This window comes from Anopheles aquasalis, chromosome 3 (genome assembly GCF_943734665.1).
Source record: "Anopheles aquasalis chromosome 3, idAnoAquaMG_Q_19, whole genome shotgun sequence".
In the NCBI taxonomy this organism is placed as follows: Eukaryota; Metazoa; Arthropoda; class Insecta; order Diptera; family Culicidae; genus Anopheles; species Anopheles aquasalis.
This window is the reverse complement of record NC_064878.1, coordinates 33,776,972-33,793,776: the sequence shown is the minus strand read 5'-3', so window position 1 is coordinate 33,793,776 and position 16,805 is coordinate 33,776,972. Positions and strand designations below refer to the sequence as shown.

General features: G+C 37.3%; 1 protein-coding gene across 1 annotated transcript; it reads right to left on the bottom strand.

Moving 5' to 3' along the window:
• Positions 1-3,894: 3,894 nt before the first annotated feature.
• On the bottom strand, positions 3,895-15,535 carry LOC126575906 (barH-like 2 homeobox protein). Its single transcript, XM_050236925.1, has 5 exons — positions 15,317-15,535; positions 4,789-4,938; positions 4,602-4,701; positions 4,287-4,382; positions 3,895-4,207 (listed from the first exon to the last, which is right to left on the bottom strand). The coding sequence occupies exons 1-5, from the start codon at positions 15,381-15,383 to the stop codon at positions 3,895-3,897; spliced, it is 726 nt and encodes a 241-aa protein (XP_050092882.1). The 5' UTR covers positions 15,384-15,535.
• Positions 15,536-16,805: the final 1,270 nt, after the last annotated feature.

Sequence of the window (16,805 nt, the reverse complement as noted above, 5' to 3'; positions counted from 1 at the left end):
ATAAGCACCTTTATCGTTTTCGTGACGTTTATAAGGGTGGGTTCGAAGCTGGGCGTTAATTAAAATGGATTTCGCCCGGGAAAATGAAACATAAACGATAAAAAAGTTCACGGGGGCAGTCGACCCGTTTTACCAAAAAAAGTGCTATGACTTCACCTGTTTCCTATAGACATTTTGGCCTACATACAATATCTCCAGATTCTGTGCGGTGTGGACACAGCGAGACACAGAAAAAAACCGGCAGATTCTGCGCCCAGACTCTGTGCGGTGTGGACACAGCGTTATCTAGCTATCCATAAAAAATAGCGATTAAATTATTGGGCCACGTTGCGTATTAATATACGCACTTTTGGTTTTATGCGCTACATCATTTTCTGCACACTAGTGGAAGAAGTCTCATTGACCATTTTTTCCCACCATTTGTGGGTTATTCCCCATGGATTTTTAATCATTTTACATTGCTTCTTTAGTCTTCTTTAGTTATTAGTAAATAATAGCCCGATATAATTGTATTGGACGATACTGTGGGCAATTTATTGGATTGAAGATTGTTGGTATGAAATCAATGCTGTTATTTCGATACCAACTTATGACCTCGGTGCTATTACAGCAACATTAGCAGCAGCCAAGTCGAACCTAACTTAACAGGACTTTCATGAGACTTAATAAAAGGTAGAATGATTTTTTCCATGCATTCTTCTTTGTACAAACGGTCGTTCATCGACCCTCCCGTCATGAAACGGCCCCCATGACAGACTTTTTGTCAAGCAGTCGATTTTTTTCTTTCGAGTACATGCTATCTCTTTCACTCCTACGGTTTGTTTTGATGCTGTCTCACCATTCATTCGATCGCTCACGAGCGCTGCGTGTTCGGACACGGCCCCGTGCGCGTGTGTTTGTGTAAGGGCACGGCGATCGAAAGAGGAAGGTGAAAATTTCTGCTAAGGCCTGGATCCAACATGGCGTCAGTTGAAAACGACGCGCAAGAGGCAGGATGTGCTGCGCTCGTGCATCCGAAAATTGTGAAGAAAAAAGCTAGTTTTGCTGTGAATTTGTATCATTCGTTAGTGCTACGGAGCATCTAAGCCCGTGGACATTGTTTGTGTGCATGTGCGACAACGAAAAATGGTAAGAAATTGAAAAATATTTTGTTGATCAAATCTGATCATGATCAATCATGTTGTCTTTTTTCGGCAGCGTCCTGGCATCAATCAGCGTCGGACAGGCAGCGAAGCAGAGGAGTGTTGTGCGAAGTGTTGTGTTTTGTGATGTGTTTTGCGAGGCAAAGTGTCCGATTCAAAGGTGAAAATAAAATGGGTGAAAATGAAATTATGCTTTTGCGTGCTTCATATTGATCCGAAATATCTTAGGGGGCGGGGCCACTGGGCACCGGGGTACGGTAGGATGGCACACACACCATCGCAAAAATGCGTGGAAAATGGCACCAATACATGCGCAAAAGCCCTGTAAACAGCAGCAAGATTTCTACCCTGTTAGCGCCCTGTTAGCGCCCTGTTAGACTCTTAACAGGGCAATTTGAGTGGCGGTGAGCGATTTCTGTCACACGGGGGCCTGTAGTTTTCAAACCACAACTGCAGTTCGCTTGCCAAATGAGCAGTTTACGAGTGATTTTATCTGCGTAAATGAACTAAACCGTTGCTTTCGTATTTCCTCTACGAATGCTAAAGTAAAATTTGTCTGCTGGTTTTTGCCAAAATGCAGTTTTACGTGGGTTTTTACTCCAGTCAAATTTAGATTTCATAGTAAGTGTGCAGATTTTTTTTTTCACCCTTCGTGTTCCATCGGCGATAACTTTTGATGGAATGGTTCGATTTTGCCAAATTTGATACAATTCCCAATAAGACTTATCGACTATTCCCATACTTTATAGCTATTATACAATCTGTATATCCTTTTTAAAAACCCCACACGTGAAGATTGCAAACAAGAAAAGATATTTTTACACATCTTTTAAGATTCAGAAAAAAGTTACTTTTGCGGCGCATATACTCGCAAACAATGACTTCAATCAACAATCAACCATTTGTACAAATAATAACACAGGAAAATCCAACAGTATAATAAGCGAGAAGTAGATCAGATGAAAAATAATAATTTTAGGACTGTTTTTGTAAGGTGGATTTTTTTGTGTGTCATACCCTACACTGGAGATTCTAACTTGAAATTCAATTTACTGGTTTATGCTGAATGCAAATTCATAATATCATATTCCAAAATAAACTACAAGCTTTCTTCTACAAGATAAAAATATACGCATAATTATTACATGCAGAGACGTAACCATTTGGAAGGAATGTAGATGATCGTCTTGAGTGGATTTTTATTTGTCACTGTATTTTTTTTCTTGCTTAATCAAGTCTAGTTTTGTGCCTGGAAAAGAGCTTTCGCGGGGAGATCCATTTTTGTCCTTTAATTTGGAAAAATCTGCGATTGAATTACCTAAAATGCTTGTAGAGGCCTCTGGTGACTCTTTTGGATGAGAATCATACGTTATCGTAAAAAATATTGGCCCTAATTCGTACTTAGGAATTACTAAACCAGCCATTTTCCATACGCTTAAGAGCGATGGAAAGGTTCAAACAGTTGCAAAATGGCTACACCTTAAATTAAACGATATGCAGATGGACCGAAGCCAAGGCACATGCGAATTTTTGATTGCTAGGCAAAAACGAAAGTCGTTCCGGCTTCTTGTAGTGACTGGCTATGAAAAGTGAATACATTTTGAGCATCTAGAACAAAAAAGATCGTTTATAGATCCTGGCCAAACATCATCTTCTACCGCAAGACCAAATCGCTTTGAACGTACGACAATGCTGTGCGTTTGGTGGGATCAGATGGCTGTCGTCTATTATAAGCTGTTGTAGTCTTGTGATACTGTTAAGGCACCAGCCAATAATCAAAATGTAACGTGCTGTGCGTGAAACAAGGCCGATTTATGATCAAAGACATGAGAGGTTGATATTCCTGCATGACAACGCATGAGCGCAATCATCAAAAATGGTCCATAATTATTTGAATTCAATAAACTGGGAGGTTCTATCTCACCCGGCTAACTAACTGGATCTGGGCCATTCCAAATATCACCACTTTTCGACGATCGGTCAAGCGCTGGCCAAGCAACACTTCGATTTGTATGAAGTTGTCGGAAAATAGCATGACGGGTGGTTTGTGTCGCTAAATGAAGAATTCTCTTGACATGGTAGTCACAAATTACCCAAAAGATAGGAAAAATGTATAGCTAGTAGGAAAAAATACGCAGAATAATGTATCTTTTGGTTTTTTTCATAGCAGACTATTTGGATTGCGGCATCTAATCAAGACAAATTATTGGCTTGTTTGTCATTTTGTAAAAAAGTCAGAGCTCATGAGCAGGAGCTGAGACAAATCATTCAAAATCACCAACTGCCTACACATAGATTGACGCCTCCAGATATTTTGTTGTTTGGTGATTAGCGGTGTTATCTATGCGGCATGCCGTCTGATATAAATCTGCGAGGGTTAGGAGTATAAAACATTCAATTATTACGCCCCAAAACCACCCTTAATACTGTAGATCAGAAGAATGACGACGAAGTTTCCCCCAGTTGACTGCTAAGTACTCGTTCGCTAAGATATCGATAAGGAGAAGTTCGTTGTATTCATAATATCTGTCAATAGAAGGTTAATTGCTCAATTTGTCATCAACTTTATGGGCAATTACAATGGATGATCACACCACTGCTGCAAATACGAATAATCATGATGTCAGTTTACAATTCAATAATAAGTACTTCACATAAAAGTACGCACATTTTTACAATATTTAAAACACTGGTTTCATGGGAAGCGCGGGTTGGTAATTAAAAGTGCGTATATTTCTAAACAGAGAGCATATTACATGGGGCAACCGTGCACGTAGTTTACATTGCGAAATATGGCAGCAGCGGCGGCCGATGTCAGAAAATTACACGGATTTGATGATATAAATGCGGATGTTACAGAAAGCCCGGAAGGGGTTGTGCAGCACTGTATACTAGAAGCACCGTCGAGAGTTCCCACCATCGGATTGGTTTTCTGTGGTTGGTTTTGTACCATTGCGATGGTACCCCCCACTGTGGCTGCCGCATTAAGAATGTTTTTTTCCATAGATACCTGCTGGTGTCGCAGTTGCTCGAGGCGTAACTGATTCTGTCGTTTCCATTTTGTTCTATTAAACAATTTGGACCAATAAATCGAAAGAACATTGATAGTTCGAAATCAACATAATTTCCTATATGACTACTTACCGTCGATTTTGATACCACGTTTTTACTTGTGTTTCCGATAAATTTAATGCATCTGCCACATCGCTTCTGTCCGCTACTGATAGGTATTTTTGGCATCTGAATAAAATTTATAAATAATCCATAACTGTTTTGCAGTGGTTTGTATGGATCGGTTTGTATCGAATACTTCTAGTTATAAATTTAAAATGTACGTACATAGTATCTTTAAAATAAAAAAAATCTATTTCTTTTTTCACTAAACACCACATAATATTTAACGTGCCTGTTCTGGCGCCTTATTAGAAATATGATTGGTATTCAAAATGTGAATGTTACCGGAATTTTCGTTCTAAATAGGCCAGTTGTGCATGGGTGAAGGCTGTTCTGCGCCGACGGGGTTTTCTGCCGTTCTTTATTATCAGTCCAGAGTGCAAAGCTGTAAGATATAACATATTGTATATTGTTAGTGCGGTATTCCAATTGTTGAACTATTGCTCAATTATTGCTGACTGTTTTTTCTTACTCGCGACATCAATACCAGTTCCATCTGCATCTCTCATATAAGGATGATATGCTCCGATAAGGCTACAATCTGGAGACGATCTGTCTTCTATGTCGATCTCACTATTTTCATCATCTTCAGATTCTGATGTTTCTAGTTGACTTGTTTTCTCTAAAAATAATTCCCAGCGTTTACCATGTATATGCATTAGTCATTTTAGGTTTTGCTAAGATAGAAATAAGATAAGATGTGTGTCTTGTATGTACGAGCCAGTACGAGGTCGTTTAATTTGAAGCATTTATCATTGTTTCGTCTACCAAATTCAACGATATTCATTAGAGGCAGTACACTATGTTTCATAATGATAGCCTCACCCTGTTTTTTCGATATTGCGCTCGAGAAAAGCGCACCAAAAATAATTAAATATACTGTAATTGTTCCTTTCAGCGTTAAAAGACGTTTGCCGTTTGAATTTTGAAAAACAATTAAAAATTGTGGATTTGGGAGTCAAAAAACCAAAAATGAGGTGTTTCATAATGATAGCCTCACGCTAAAAAAATTAAATTAAGATGGAAAACAGTTCAGTAGGCTATCAATGTTATTTTATTTACAATAAGTAACTCCTCCGTTACTATTAATTGCCTAGAAATGCGGGTTGGCATGCTTACAGCGAGCATGAAAAATGTTGCAGTGCGCAAAGATCGCCATGCACTCTTATTAGCTACTTCCACCTTATCTATGTTAAATTGCCTACCATTCCCGTAAACATCACTAACTAACATCCGCCAAACATTCTCCATCGGATTTAAGTCCCGAGAAATCGCTGAAACGTTAACACATAATTTATACACTCTTTGCCGGGTAGCCTCGTCAAGATTTTATGAAAATTGTTGATTCTTTTTTTTAAGAATTATGTAAAGCTCGTTTTTTTTTGGCAGAATCACAAAAAGCATCACTTTTTCAATTTCAAAAATCTGCCAAATATCGAAAAATAGGAAAATTTACAAAAACTCTCCGGGGCTACATAGATAAACTTATAATCTTTCTAACGAATATCGACTTGAATATTTTCAATGACACGTCATGTCACTACGATGGGCACCGTAAAAAGTACCTGGAAAAAGGACATGTATACCAAATTTTGATGTCATGGATTAATTTTTCAATGAATGTTGCTCAAAATAATAACAAATATTCTTAAAAAGTTGTAAATTAATATGCCATTTATTTGATAAAAATAAAGTGGAATGGTTACGTCACAAAAAACCGTCAAAAACGGACCTTAAGAAGGCAAGTGTCGCCGTGGCAAGATAACGCCTTGCTTAAAAAAATATTTTTTCACGATGGTTATGCTTGATATATTGCTCCAAATGGCCTAGCAACACTTCGATATACTATTCACTATTCATTTGGTTTGAAATAATTGCCAAATTGCTTTAGCCATGACTGCCGAACGCCTCCCATATCATCAGTGATCCATCCCCGAAAATGGTCTGGTAAAAATCCGTGTTTCACGTCTCAAATCTCGCCAGTTGCCGGTAAAACAAACCGGCCCATCTAAATTGTCAACATGAGTCAATTAACATGAGGCGCTTTTGTTAAACTTTGCATAATACAGCATACTAATAATGAGCATTTGTCCATACCATATGCCTGTTTATAAAACTCAGTCTGGCAACTTTGTAATATTTATTTTGTATATAAAATCAATGTAATGCCCAGGCCAGCGATTTCTCCGGACTTAAATCCGATGGAGAATGATTGGCGGATGTTAGTTAGTGATGTTTATGGGAATGGTAGGCAATTTAACATAGATAAGGTGGAAGTAGCTAATAAGAGTGCATGGCGATCTTTGCGCACTGCAACATTTTTCATGCTCGCTGTAAGCATGCCAACCCGCATTTCTAGGCAATTAATAGTAACGGAGGAGTTACTTATTGTAAATAAAATAACATTGATAGCCTACTGAACTGTTTTCCATCTTAATTTAATTTTTTTAGCGTGAGGCTATCATTATGAAACACCTCATTTTTGGTTTTTTGACTCCCAAATCCACAATTTTTAATTGTTTTTCAAAATTCAAACGGCAAACGTCTTTTAACGCTGAAAGGAACAATTACAGTATATTGAATTATTTTTGGGGAACTTTATTCGAGCGCAATATCGAAAAAACAGGGTGAGGCTATCATTATGAAACATAGTGTATGGTTAGACCAGGAAATATGGTTAGATCAGCATTAACCAGACGTATTTTATACACAACGGAGCATAAACAAATCATAAAATTGTGAGAAAACTCAAACCCAAGCTAATATTGATTAATAACCAAAACGACCACTGGCTCATTTACCATAAATTTGGTAACGTAGGTAAAATAAAAGAAAAATGGAGTGCTTCTCAAAGCAAATAAGTAATTTCTTGATAATTTGGAAGGATAGAGCCGTTATTTGTATGATTTGAACCATGAGGGACCCGCACCATACCACACCGTAAGTTCAAAGCAAAAATTCATTGGTGGGGGTTTGGTGCCGAGTGTAACTTTCTCATCACGTACAGCTTTCCACTTTATAAATTCGAGCACAAATGTTTTCAGGGATGTAAAAGGAGACTTTGGAAGATATTTTTATTCATCTATCGGGTATTAAAGCCTTTTATTACAACAAATCAATTAATTTTCGGCAAACAATTAAATGCATGGTTTGGAGATAATAACATCGTTTTAACCAAGTGTCCGGCATGCATTTCTTATTGCAATTACATAGAAAACTTTTTGCGTTTGTTAATTGGATTGGTTTCTTATAAAAATCGCTAAATTAAAAATAATTTGAGCTTAAGTGAGGCCGTTGACGACTGTTAGGTTGAAATTAAATATGAAACCCATTAAATCTAATCGGAACTCATGACAAATTATAGTTTTGGATTTGTTAGAAATGCAGGCAGTAATAAAAAATACTAACTTGCACATTTCTTCAAAAAACTATTTGAAAAATTGTTTCTTCATAAGGTGCGCCCATACGAATGTCCAAATGAATTTAAAATTTTCCTCATATTTTCTCGAAACAAGTCCTACACATTGTTCGTCAATATCTACCAGGTGTATGCATATGAAACCATTGTTTTCATTCTAAACGTGTTCATTCTAACCATTGTGTTTCATTCTACGTCAAACGGAGGTATAAAGCCAGTCTTAGTGTTTTATTTTGTTCATTAGACATCCGTTAAACATAATCGGTGTGCAATTTTTCTAATTTAGCACTATAACAAATATTTTCATTGCGATTAAAATGGCAAGTTCCGTTCCTAAAAACTGCGATTCGCGGACATCGTTCGCTTTTTGCCTCGATTTAAAAAAATCGGCGGCCGAATCGCATCACATTTTTATTGAAGTTTATGGTGGGTATGCTCTTACTGAAACACACTGCAAAGTGCGGTTTAAAAAAAATTAAAGTAGTGATATAAATGAGAGAACCACCAACCATCGAAAATGTTAGAAGTCATCAAATTGCAGGCCTTATTGGCCAAAACGGTTACTAATGATCATTGCAAGTAAGAATTAATCAATTTCGACCGTGACTTGTGAGAAAAATCAACCAAAATATCGAAAACGACAAAATTGACCTATTTTTCTCGATGAAAATGCACCGCCACCGCGCGAAATATCGGCCAAGGACACGGTAAAAGCGACAATTGGAAACAATTTCCACTTGCTGCTTACTCACCAGACTTGACTCTATCAAATGAACATGCATTTGCATCGTTGCGACAGGTAATGGCTGAGCTGCGCTTCCTTTTGTACGAAAATTTGAAAAAATGGATGGGTTTTGAAAAAATGGTACAGATTGGCGGTTTTTTAGGTTAGGCATCCAAAAATTGCCTAAGATATAGTTGAAATGAGTAACTAACGACTGCCATCACTTTGGATAATAAATGATTATCCGTTTTCCCACAATAAACGATTTTTCGAAAAAAAACAACGATTTCATATGCATGCACCTTTTTTTAATCCGTTTAACAATCTAGGTGGAATACTAATGTACGAATCTGAGGAAGTCCCCCAGGAACTTTGTGGGACTCACACCCACTAAACCACTAGCTTGGTTTTCCGTTATCACCCTGCTGCTGTATGCCTCTTTCGAGATGACTCGCAGCAAGGGTGGCAGTGCCGAAGCACTTGCACCGTGAAAACACAGGTCTGAAGCGACTATATTTTGAAGTAACGTTGTTCAAACCACCTTACGTACTCGTTACTTCTAAATACTTTCCTCCCAAATATTCCTCCATATGTATACACCTGGTATTGTAAAAAACGATAAATTAAACCGTTAGTATCATTCCAAATGAAAAATGAATAGCTAGTTTGAGAAAAACGAGAGAAAAACTGTAAATCCGGGGATAAATAAAGCGTAAACTCTCGTATAAACTCAGAGTGTAATGCCAAAAAGTTTACGCTTCGCGTGGCATGCATAATCGCGTAAAAGTTTATACCGAAACGTCAACTGCAATTACATTCGTGCACCTGCAATTACACTATGCTATTACATCAATTACATGTGTTTTTGGCCACAAAAAATATAAATCGACGAGATAAGTTGATTTCTGAACATCTTCTTTGATATTTTAAGATGTTATTGCTGTATATTAGTGATTGTAGAACATTCAACTCTTCATATCGCTACGCTTCATGTTGGTGCAGAGTTTACGCTTGCTTTTACGCTCGGATTTACGCTCCGCGGGCCTATAATCTTTTTGACATAAGTATAATCTTTTTGGCATTACACCCTGAGTTTATACGAGAGTTTACGCTTCGTGTATTCCTACCTATACACTATTCTCCACAACAAAATATTTATATTGGCTTTTTTGCATATCGTAAAAAATGAACTTTTCTTGACCTGCATTAACGTAAATTTTTCGTCAATATTCTGTAACGGGAACTGAAAAAGACAACTCGCGCAGTCACAAATGGTCTCATTAATATTATGTTGGCGCTTAAGTATTGTCGTATTTTGGCAATGGATGTGTTTGGAGCCGTCTATCTCCACCGTTATAAATCACATTATGTCATATCATACCACGTTGTTTTAAGGGACATTTGATGTATCTTTTAATCAAAACTAAAAAGAATTTGGAGTAGTGGGTAAAAAGTTATAGCTGTTCAAAGATGTGTGAAAATAGTGAAGAAATTTGCTATATCTTGATTTTTTCTAAAAAAAGGGAAAAATGCCAAGTAAGCCTCCAATTAAATTTGTGATGTTCAGGGGGCGATGCTGAATCAGTTCGTGTAGCATAACGATGGTTCGCTCGCTTCCGTTCTGAAAATTTTGATGTGAAGATGCACCTTGCTCTGGTCGACCTATCGTTGCTAAAGTCGATGAAATTATTGAAAGGATAGACCAGGATCATCACATAAGCAGCCATTACATCGCTAAGGAACTAAGCCTTCACTATAAAACGGTTTTGAGCCATTTAAAAAAGGGGGGGTTCAAAAAAAGCTCGATTTTTGGATACCGCATGAATGGTCAGCGAAAAGTTTATTGGACCGAATTAACATCTGCGATTCTTTGCTGAAACGAAATGAAATCGAACCGTTGATAATAGGAGACGAAAAGTGGATCAAATGCGACAATAACGTGCGAAAAAGATCATGGTGCAAGAATACAGAAGCTACAAACAACTTCAAACCAGAAACAGTCCCTAAGCCAGGATTGACGCCGCGGAAGGTTATGCTGCCTGTTTGGTGGGATTGGAATGGAATCATTCATTATGAGCTTCTCTAGCCTGGTCAAACTATTGATTCTAGCCTTTACTGTGACCAATTGATGAGATTGAAGCAAGCAATCGAGGAAAAACGGCCAGAATTGGTCAACAGAAAGGGCATCGTCTTCCATCATGACAACGCTAGACCATATCTTTGATGACTTGGCAAAAAATGGGAGAGCTTGACCGGGAAGTTTTGATGCATCCTCCATATAGCCCAGACCTTGCACCATCGGATTACCACTTGTTTTGTTCTATGCAAAACTCCCTTAGTGGAGTATGGCTGGTTTCAAGAGAAGCATGTGAAAACATCGTGTCCCAGTTTTTTAACGATAAACCACGGAGTTTTTACGCTAAAGGCATTATGTCTTTAGCTGAAAAATGGCAAAAGGTGGTCAATCAAAATGGTTCATATTTGGTTGAATAAAGTTGATCGAAACCAGAAATATATCCCATTGAAGTTTTGCTAAAAATACGACATTACTTAAGCGCCAAACTAATATAAATATAAATAATAAAATAAAATAAATATTACATGTTTAGGATTATCTACAGCTTAAAATAGCATAATTGTAGGGTTTTACAATTTAGCTTACAGTGGCTATTTAACCCATTAATTGTTCAAGAAACAAACATATATTGAGAGGGCAGATCTTTTGTAACCCCTCCTCCTCTCAGATGATTAAAATATTCAACGCCTGAAATTATACTTTTTTTTAGAGATTTAGGTGCTTATTCTGTAACTTGCGATTACGATGGCCTCAGGCGTTCGATGATTCATGCGAATTTCGAAACGTTTCGAAAACAATAAACAATTCAAAATGACAGTTTGAAGTAAAAAAACTGTGAATTAACTTGATTTTTCGGTATCAAAAATGACTTAACCTTTGTAATAATAGTAAACGATTAGCAGAAAGAAATTATTGATGCACAATCAGGACGCTATAACTGTTTTTCAGATGCTCGATGCTCGATGTAAACAGAACGCCAGCTGTCGACCACAAAAATGCACTCGACATGCAGGCGATCGTGAAAACAAAAATGAACACAAAATGAACCAAATGACTCATCGCCTAGAGGCCATCGTAATCGCAAGTTACAGAATAAGCACCTTAGGTGCTTATTCTGTACCAGGCGATTTCGATGGCCTCAGGCGTTCGATGATTCATGCGAATTTCGAAACTTCAACTCGTTGTTTCGAAACGTTTCGAAAACAATAAACAATTCAAAATGACAGTGTGAAGTAAAAAAACTGTGAATTAACTTGATTTTTCTGTATCAAAAACGAGTTAACCTTTGTAATAATAATATACGATTAGCAGAAAGAAATTATTGATACACAATCAGGACGCTATAACTGTATTTCAGATGCTCGATGCTCGATGTAGACAGAACGCCAGCTGTCGACCACAAAAATGCACTCGACATGCAGGCGATCGTGAAAACAAAAATGAACACAAAATGAACCACATGACTCATCGCCTAGAGGCCATCGTAATCGCAAGTTAGACCGTTTCTACACACAGCCAAAATTTGGCGGCTAAAGTCAAAATTGTCGGCAAAAGTCAAAAGCTCCATATAAAAAAAATAATGGTGTGTGTAGGGACGCTTGAAAAGAAGAACTTCAGAAAAACTACAGTGAATCATCGCGAAATAACTTTAATCACTCCTGTAAACAGCTTTTTTTAAAAAATAATATGCTTTAAGCTGATCGGCAGACACATAATGCTGCACTCCAGTGTAGGCCGTACCGACCCTTGTCAATATGACCCTTGTCTCCATCTGCCATTATTTTTTCCAAAATGTTGGAAAAATGAAGTTCTCTTTTTTTGACTTTAGCCGCCAAATTTTGGCTGTGTGTAGAAACGGTCTTAGACAGTTTCTACACACAGCCAAAATTTGGCGGCTAAAGTCAAAAAAAGAGAACTTCATTTTTCCAACATTTTGGAAAAAATAATGGCAGATGGAGACAAATTTACATCTACGGTACGGCGTACACTGGAGTGCAGCATTATGTGTCTGCCGATCAGCTTAAAGCATATTATATTTTTTAAAAAGCTGTTTGCAGGTGTGTTAAAGTTATTTCGCGATGATTCTGTAGTTTTTCTGAAGTTCTTCTTTTCAAGCGTCCCTACACACACCATTATTTTTTTTATATGGAGCTTTTGACTTTTGCCGACAATTTTGACTTTAGCCGCCAAATTTTGGCTGTGTGTAGAAACTGTCTTACAGAATAAGCACCTTAGGTACTTATTATGTAACTCCTTAGGTACTTATTCTGTAACTTGCGATTACGATGGCGTCTAGGCGATGATTCATGTGGTTCATTTTGTGTTCATTTTGTGTTCACGATCGCCTACTGTCGAGTGCATTTTTGTGATCGACAGCTGGCGTTTTGTTTACATCGAGCATCGAGCATCTGAAAAACGATTTAAACGTCCTGATTATGCATTAATAATTTCTTCCTGCTAATCGTATACTATTATTACAAAGGTTAGGTCGTTTTTATACCGAAAAAAAACAAGTTAATTCACAGTTTGTTTACTTCAAACTGTCATTTTGAATTTTTTATTGTTTCCGAAACGTTTCGAAGCAACGAGTTGAAGTTTCGAAATTCGCATGAATCATCGAACGCCTGAGGCCATCGAAATCGCCTGGTACAGAATAAGCACCTTAGATGTTGGTTTTTTAATGGCAGTAGTAATAAACGTATCAATAAAGAACTGACTATTATAAAGTGCTAAATAATATCACCTTTTGATATCGACACTACGCGTCCTAATAGCATCCATGTCGGTTCTCGTCAACCATATTCAATATGTTTCACCGTGTGAATGGTGATCCAACTGAGAATATTATCTCATTCTCTCTTCTCTACATTCCACATGCTGTAGTGCATATTTTTCGGAAGCATTGTGCAGCTGCTTGGAGAAACGTTTTACAACGCATGGTGGAGGAACCCTTGATCATTAAAGTTTCTAAATTCGAGAAGGTAATCGAAGCTCGTTTGTCTGAGCCCCCTCACATTGTGGCGCCATGTCTTTCGTCACGTTTTTCGAACGAACATGAAATCTTGACAATTAAACAATGAAATGCGTCAACTAAAAATAGGGTTGTCAGCCTATGACCAATATGCAAATCTACTACTACGAAATCTCCTCCATTTAATTGCCGGATCTGATCACTTTACGATAATTATCCTGAAGATGTTTTCCTCGATTTTTAATTCTTAAGATGAATTGACTCATAAATACCTGCTTTCATGTTAATAATAATAATAATTCAAACGGCTTTTCTCGACAATAATTGATCATGCAATAATGCAGCACTGCAATCAATTATTGCAGATGGATGGATGGATGGATGGAAGATCAATTATCTTCCGTCACTCCGACTTCCGAATGTCTTGGGCGATTTTTTACCAATTAAGATAGAATAACGGAATGCGATGGAGCAGCAAGTGTGATGATATTAACCTACTCATTTATTCACTAAGAACGAATGCGTGCTGTATAAATTAAAGGAAATAGATTCCAAAAACAATGCCTCTGTTCAGATTGACAGGACCTTAGAATGGCAGTCAATGCGAATCCTTTATATACATATTTTCCAGAATGCATGTCTTTTGGTACTTGAGAAGGTAAAGTGAGTTTGTCTTTCAGCCATAAATTGCAAACAAAATCATTGCTTACATTTTCGGCAGGGAGCTGTTGGAGAGCTCGTTATACGTGAAAAAGAAATTCGTATTTTAGAGCCCTCATAAACGCAGTCATAAGAACAATCGGTAAGCATAATAAACTCCATTCCTCCACCTGACCATTCGTGACTTTTCATGATTTTCCGAATAGTTCAGACACTTTTCAACACACAAGCACTGCTTATCTCATTCAAGATGGATATGCCGCTCCTTAACGAGATTGTCTATTGTCTTGTTACCGGTACACCGAAAAGGAGCGTGTCGCCACTTTTACGATAACAATCGGAGATGAGGTTTCGACAAATCGATGAATCCGGTACAATAGTATCAAAATGCTTTGTCAATTTCCGTTCCCATCAGCAATAACACTTGTCATGATATCAAGTTTGGTTGAACGGATTGATTCGAAGCAGACGATCGAGATCGTGTGTGAAAATAGGTGAAAAACCATTCTGAAATTGGTATTAACTGAAGAGGTTCGAAATCATTGAAATCATTGATTGAGTCAATTTTAAAAACTATGGCATAAAACCAATAAAACTAATAACTATTTGAGCTATCTGGAAGCAGGGGGTAGCCGGGTTTTATTTGGTATGTAATAACTTCTTTGCCTTCCCCAAAATAATATATTATCAATATTAATATTATATAATATTGATATCAAGATATGATATTAACTGGACTGTTAGTGGCATGTTAACAGCCTGTTAAACATAAACAAGCCAATCGCATACCTTTGACAATGTGCTATTGGTTTTTTAAACCAAATTTCCTATAACGTTTTCTAAAAAGCCGTCCGCCGTTCTTCTCTTTTCACTCATGAACGTAAAGAGATATAATATATCAGAATAAGGACAGTCGCGTGAAAATTAATTAATGGAATTAGATATAGTTTGCTAAAATGCTCCGTATACTAGCTCGCCCTTACAGTGTAGGACATAATTTAAGCAACTATAAGACTTACGAAAAAGTGCTAAAAATTGAGGTTTTTGATATAGATGTAGATATAATAGAAATATATAGTTTGGTAATCGTATCGAAACAAAATTTGTTTGGTTGCAGCGAAAATTCCAGAACACTGATATAAAAAATTACCAGAAGTGCGGCCTCTAATTAAATCTCCAAGCAGGTCTCGTATGAGAAACGATTTGTTAGAATCCATGACCGATCGATCCTTGTTAAGACACTCACTAAATGATTTCCAGGTAAGCACCAATATTAATTTTAAACCACAGATGAATGCCTATGCCTATGCTATATATGCCAGATATATCTAAGATCACTCTAAAAGATAGTTCTTTTTCACTCAATATAACTTTTAATATTCTTCCAGTGTTAATTGTTTTCACTTCCCACTCACTCAAATAGTAGCATAAACGAATTGTATTGGTTTATACGCTTACACACTACGCGTGCCAATGAGTAAGTGAGACTCTGACACACCGCTTTTCAAATCGCTATATCGTTGTCATTTTTGCTTGGTTTAATAAAAACTACGTAATATTCTTTAAAGGTTCGCAATTCCAGTAATAAATATTTCACAAAAAGTATTACATATGTAACCAGCCCTTAAAGACGGCGTACACTAAATATTTAGATGCAAATTTCGAGTACATAAGTTCTTCGTTTAGTCTTCACAGTAGTGCGGGCGACTTGCGCACAAATTTACCTCTTGCGAGTCGAGCCTCTACATCCAGGCTGATGATTCGCCGAAGTTCCCCCACCAATACCTAAACCGAATTCAATACATAAAAACATGTTCTAGCGTGCGCCTGCGCTTGGCGCCTTGGAATGCTGGACCATCCCATAATGAGCAAAACTCTTTCCGTGTGGGTGGGATTTAACGAGGTGTGTTGCTGGCTGAACATACCTACCTCGATTGTGATCTGGAACTTTTTTTCTGTTTTATTGTCCTGACTTCAGGATTGGGATTTCAGTAGTTCGATCATAGATCAAAGATATTGACGAAACCATGCCGATATTCATGATATTCAAATAAGTGCGGCTCACAAATGTTTTTGAAAGTAAACAAACCAAGCAAGTATACAAAGATTTGACTGCGGACCATTTAAAGCATAACCTTTTTAGAAAGTTTTCTTTGTATCTCTAGTATCTATGTTTCTTTAAAACTATTCATTCATTCCAAATACCTGTTTAACTGTTATATACCATTTAAAAATAAATGAAGGAAATTATTTATCATACTTTGCGGATTCCTCCACCCATCCATTGAGGAAAAAAAGAAAAAATGAAAAACGGAAAGAAACAAGAGATCAGCGATGGATGCTAGGGAAGTGGGTTTTACGATCGTGAACTTCATACCGAATGGATAAAGCGCTAATACACGACGGTCGCAACGCGAAAGAAACGGAACAGTAGTAAAATTGGGACTGTGCAAAGATTATGCTTTAGCAAGCAAAGAATAAATCTATATAGAGATTTGCCAAGTCCTCCGAGTCGAACCTGCGTTCACATTATACGATTTTAACGTATGCATTTAAAAAAAGAGATTCTACGCCATTCCGAGTAGGATTCTGGAAGTTATACGGTAATTTCGACATGGCAGTCAAAAACATATTTGTGC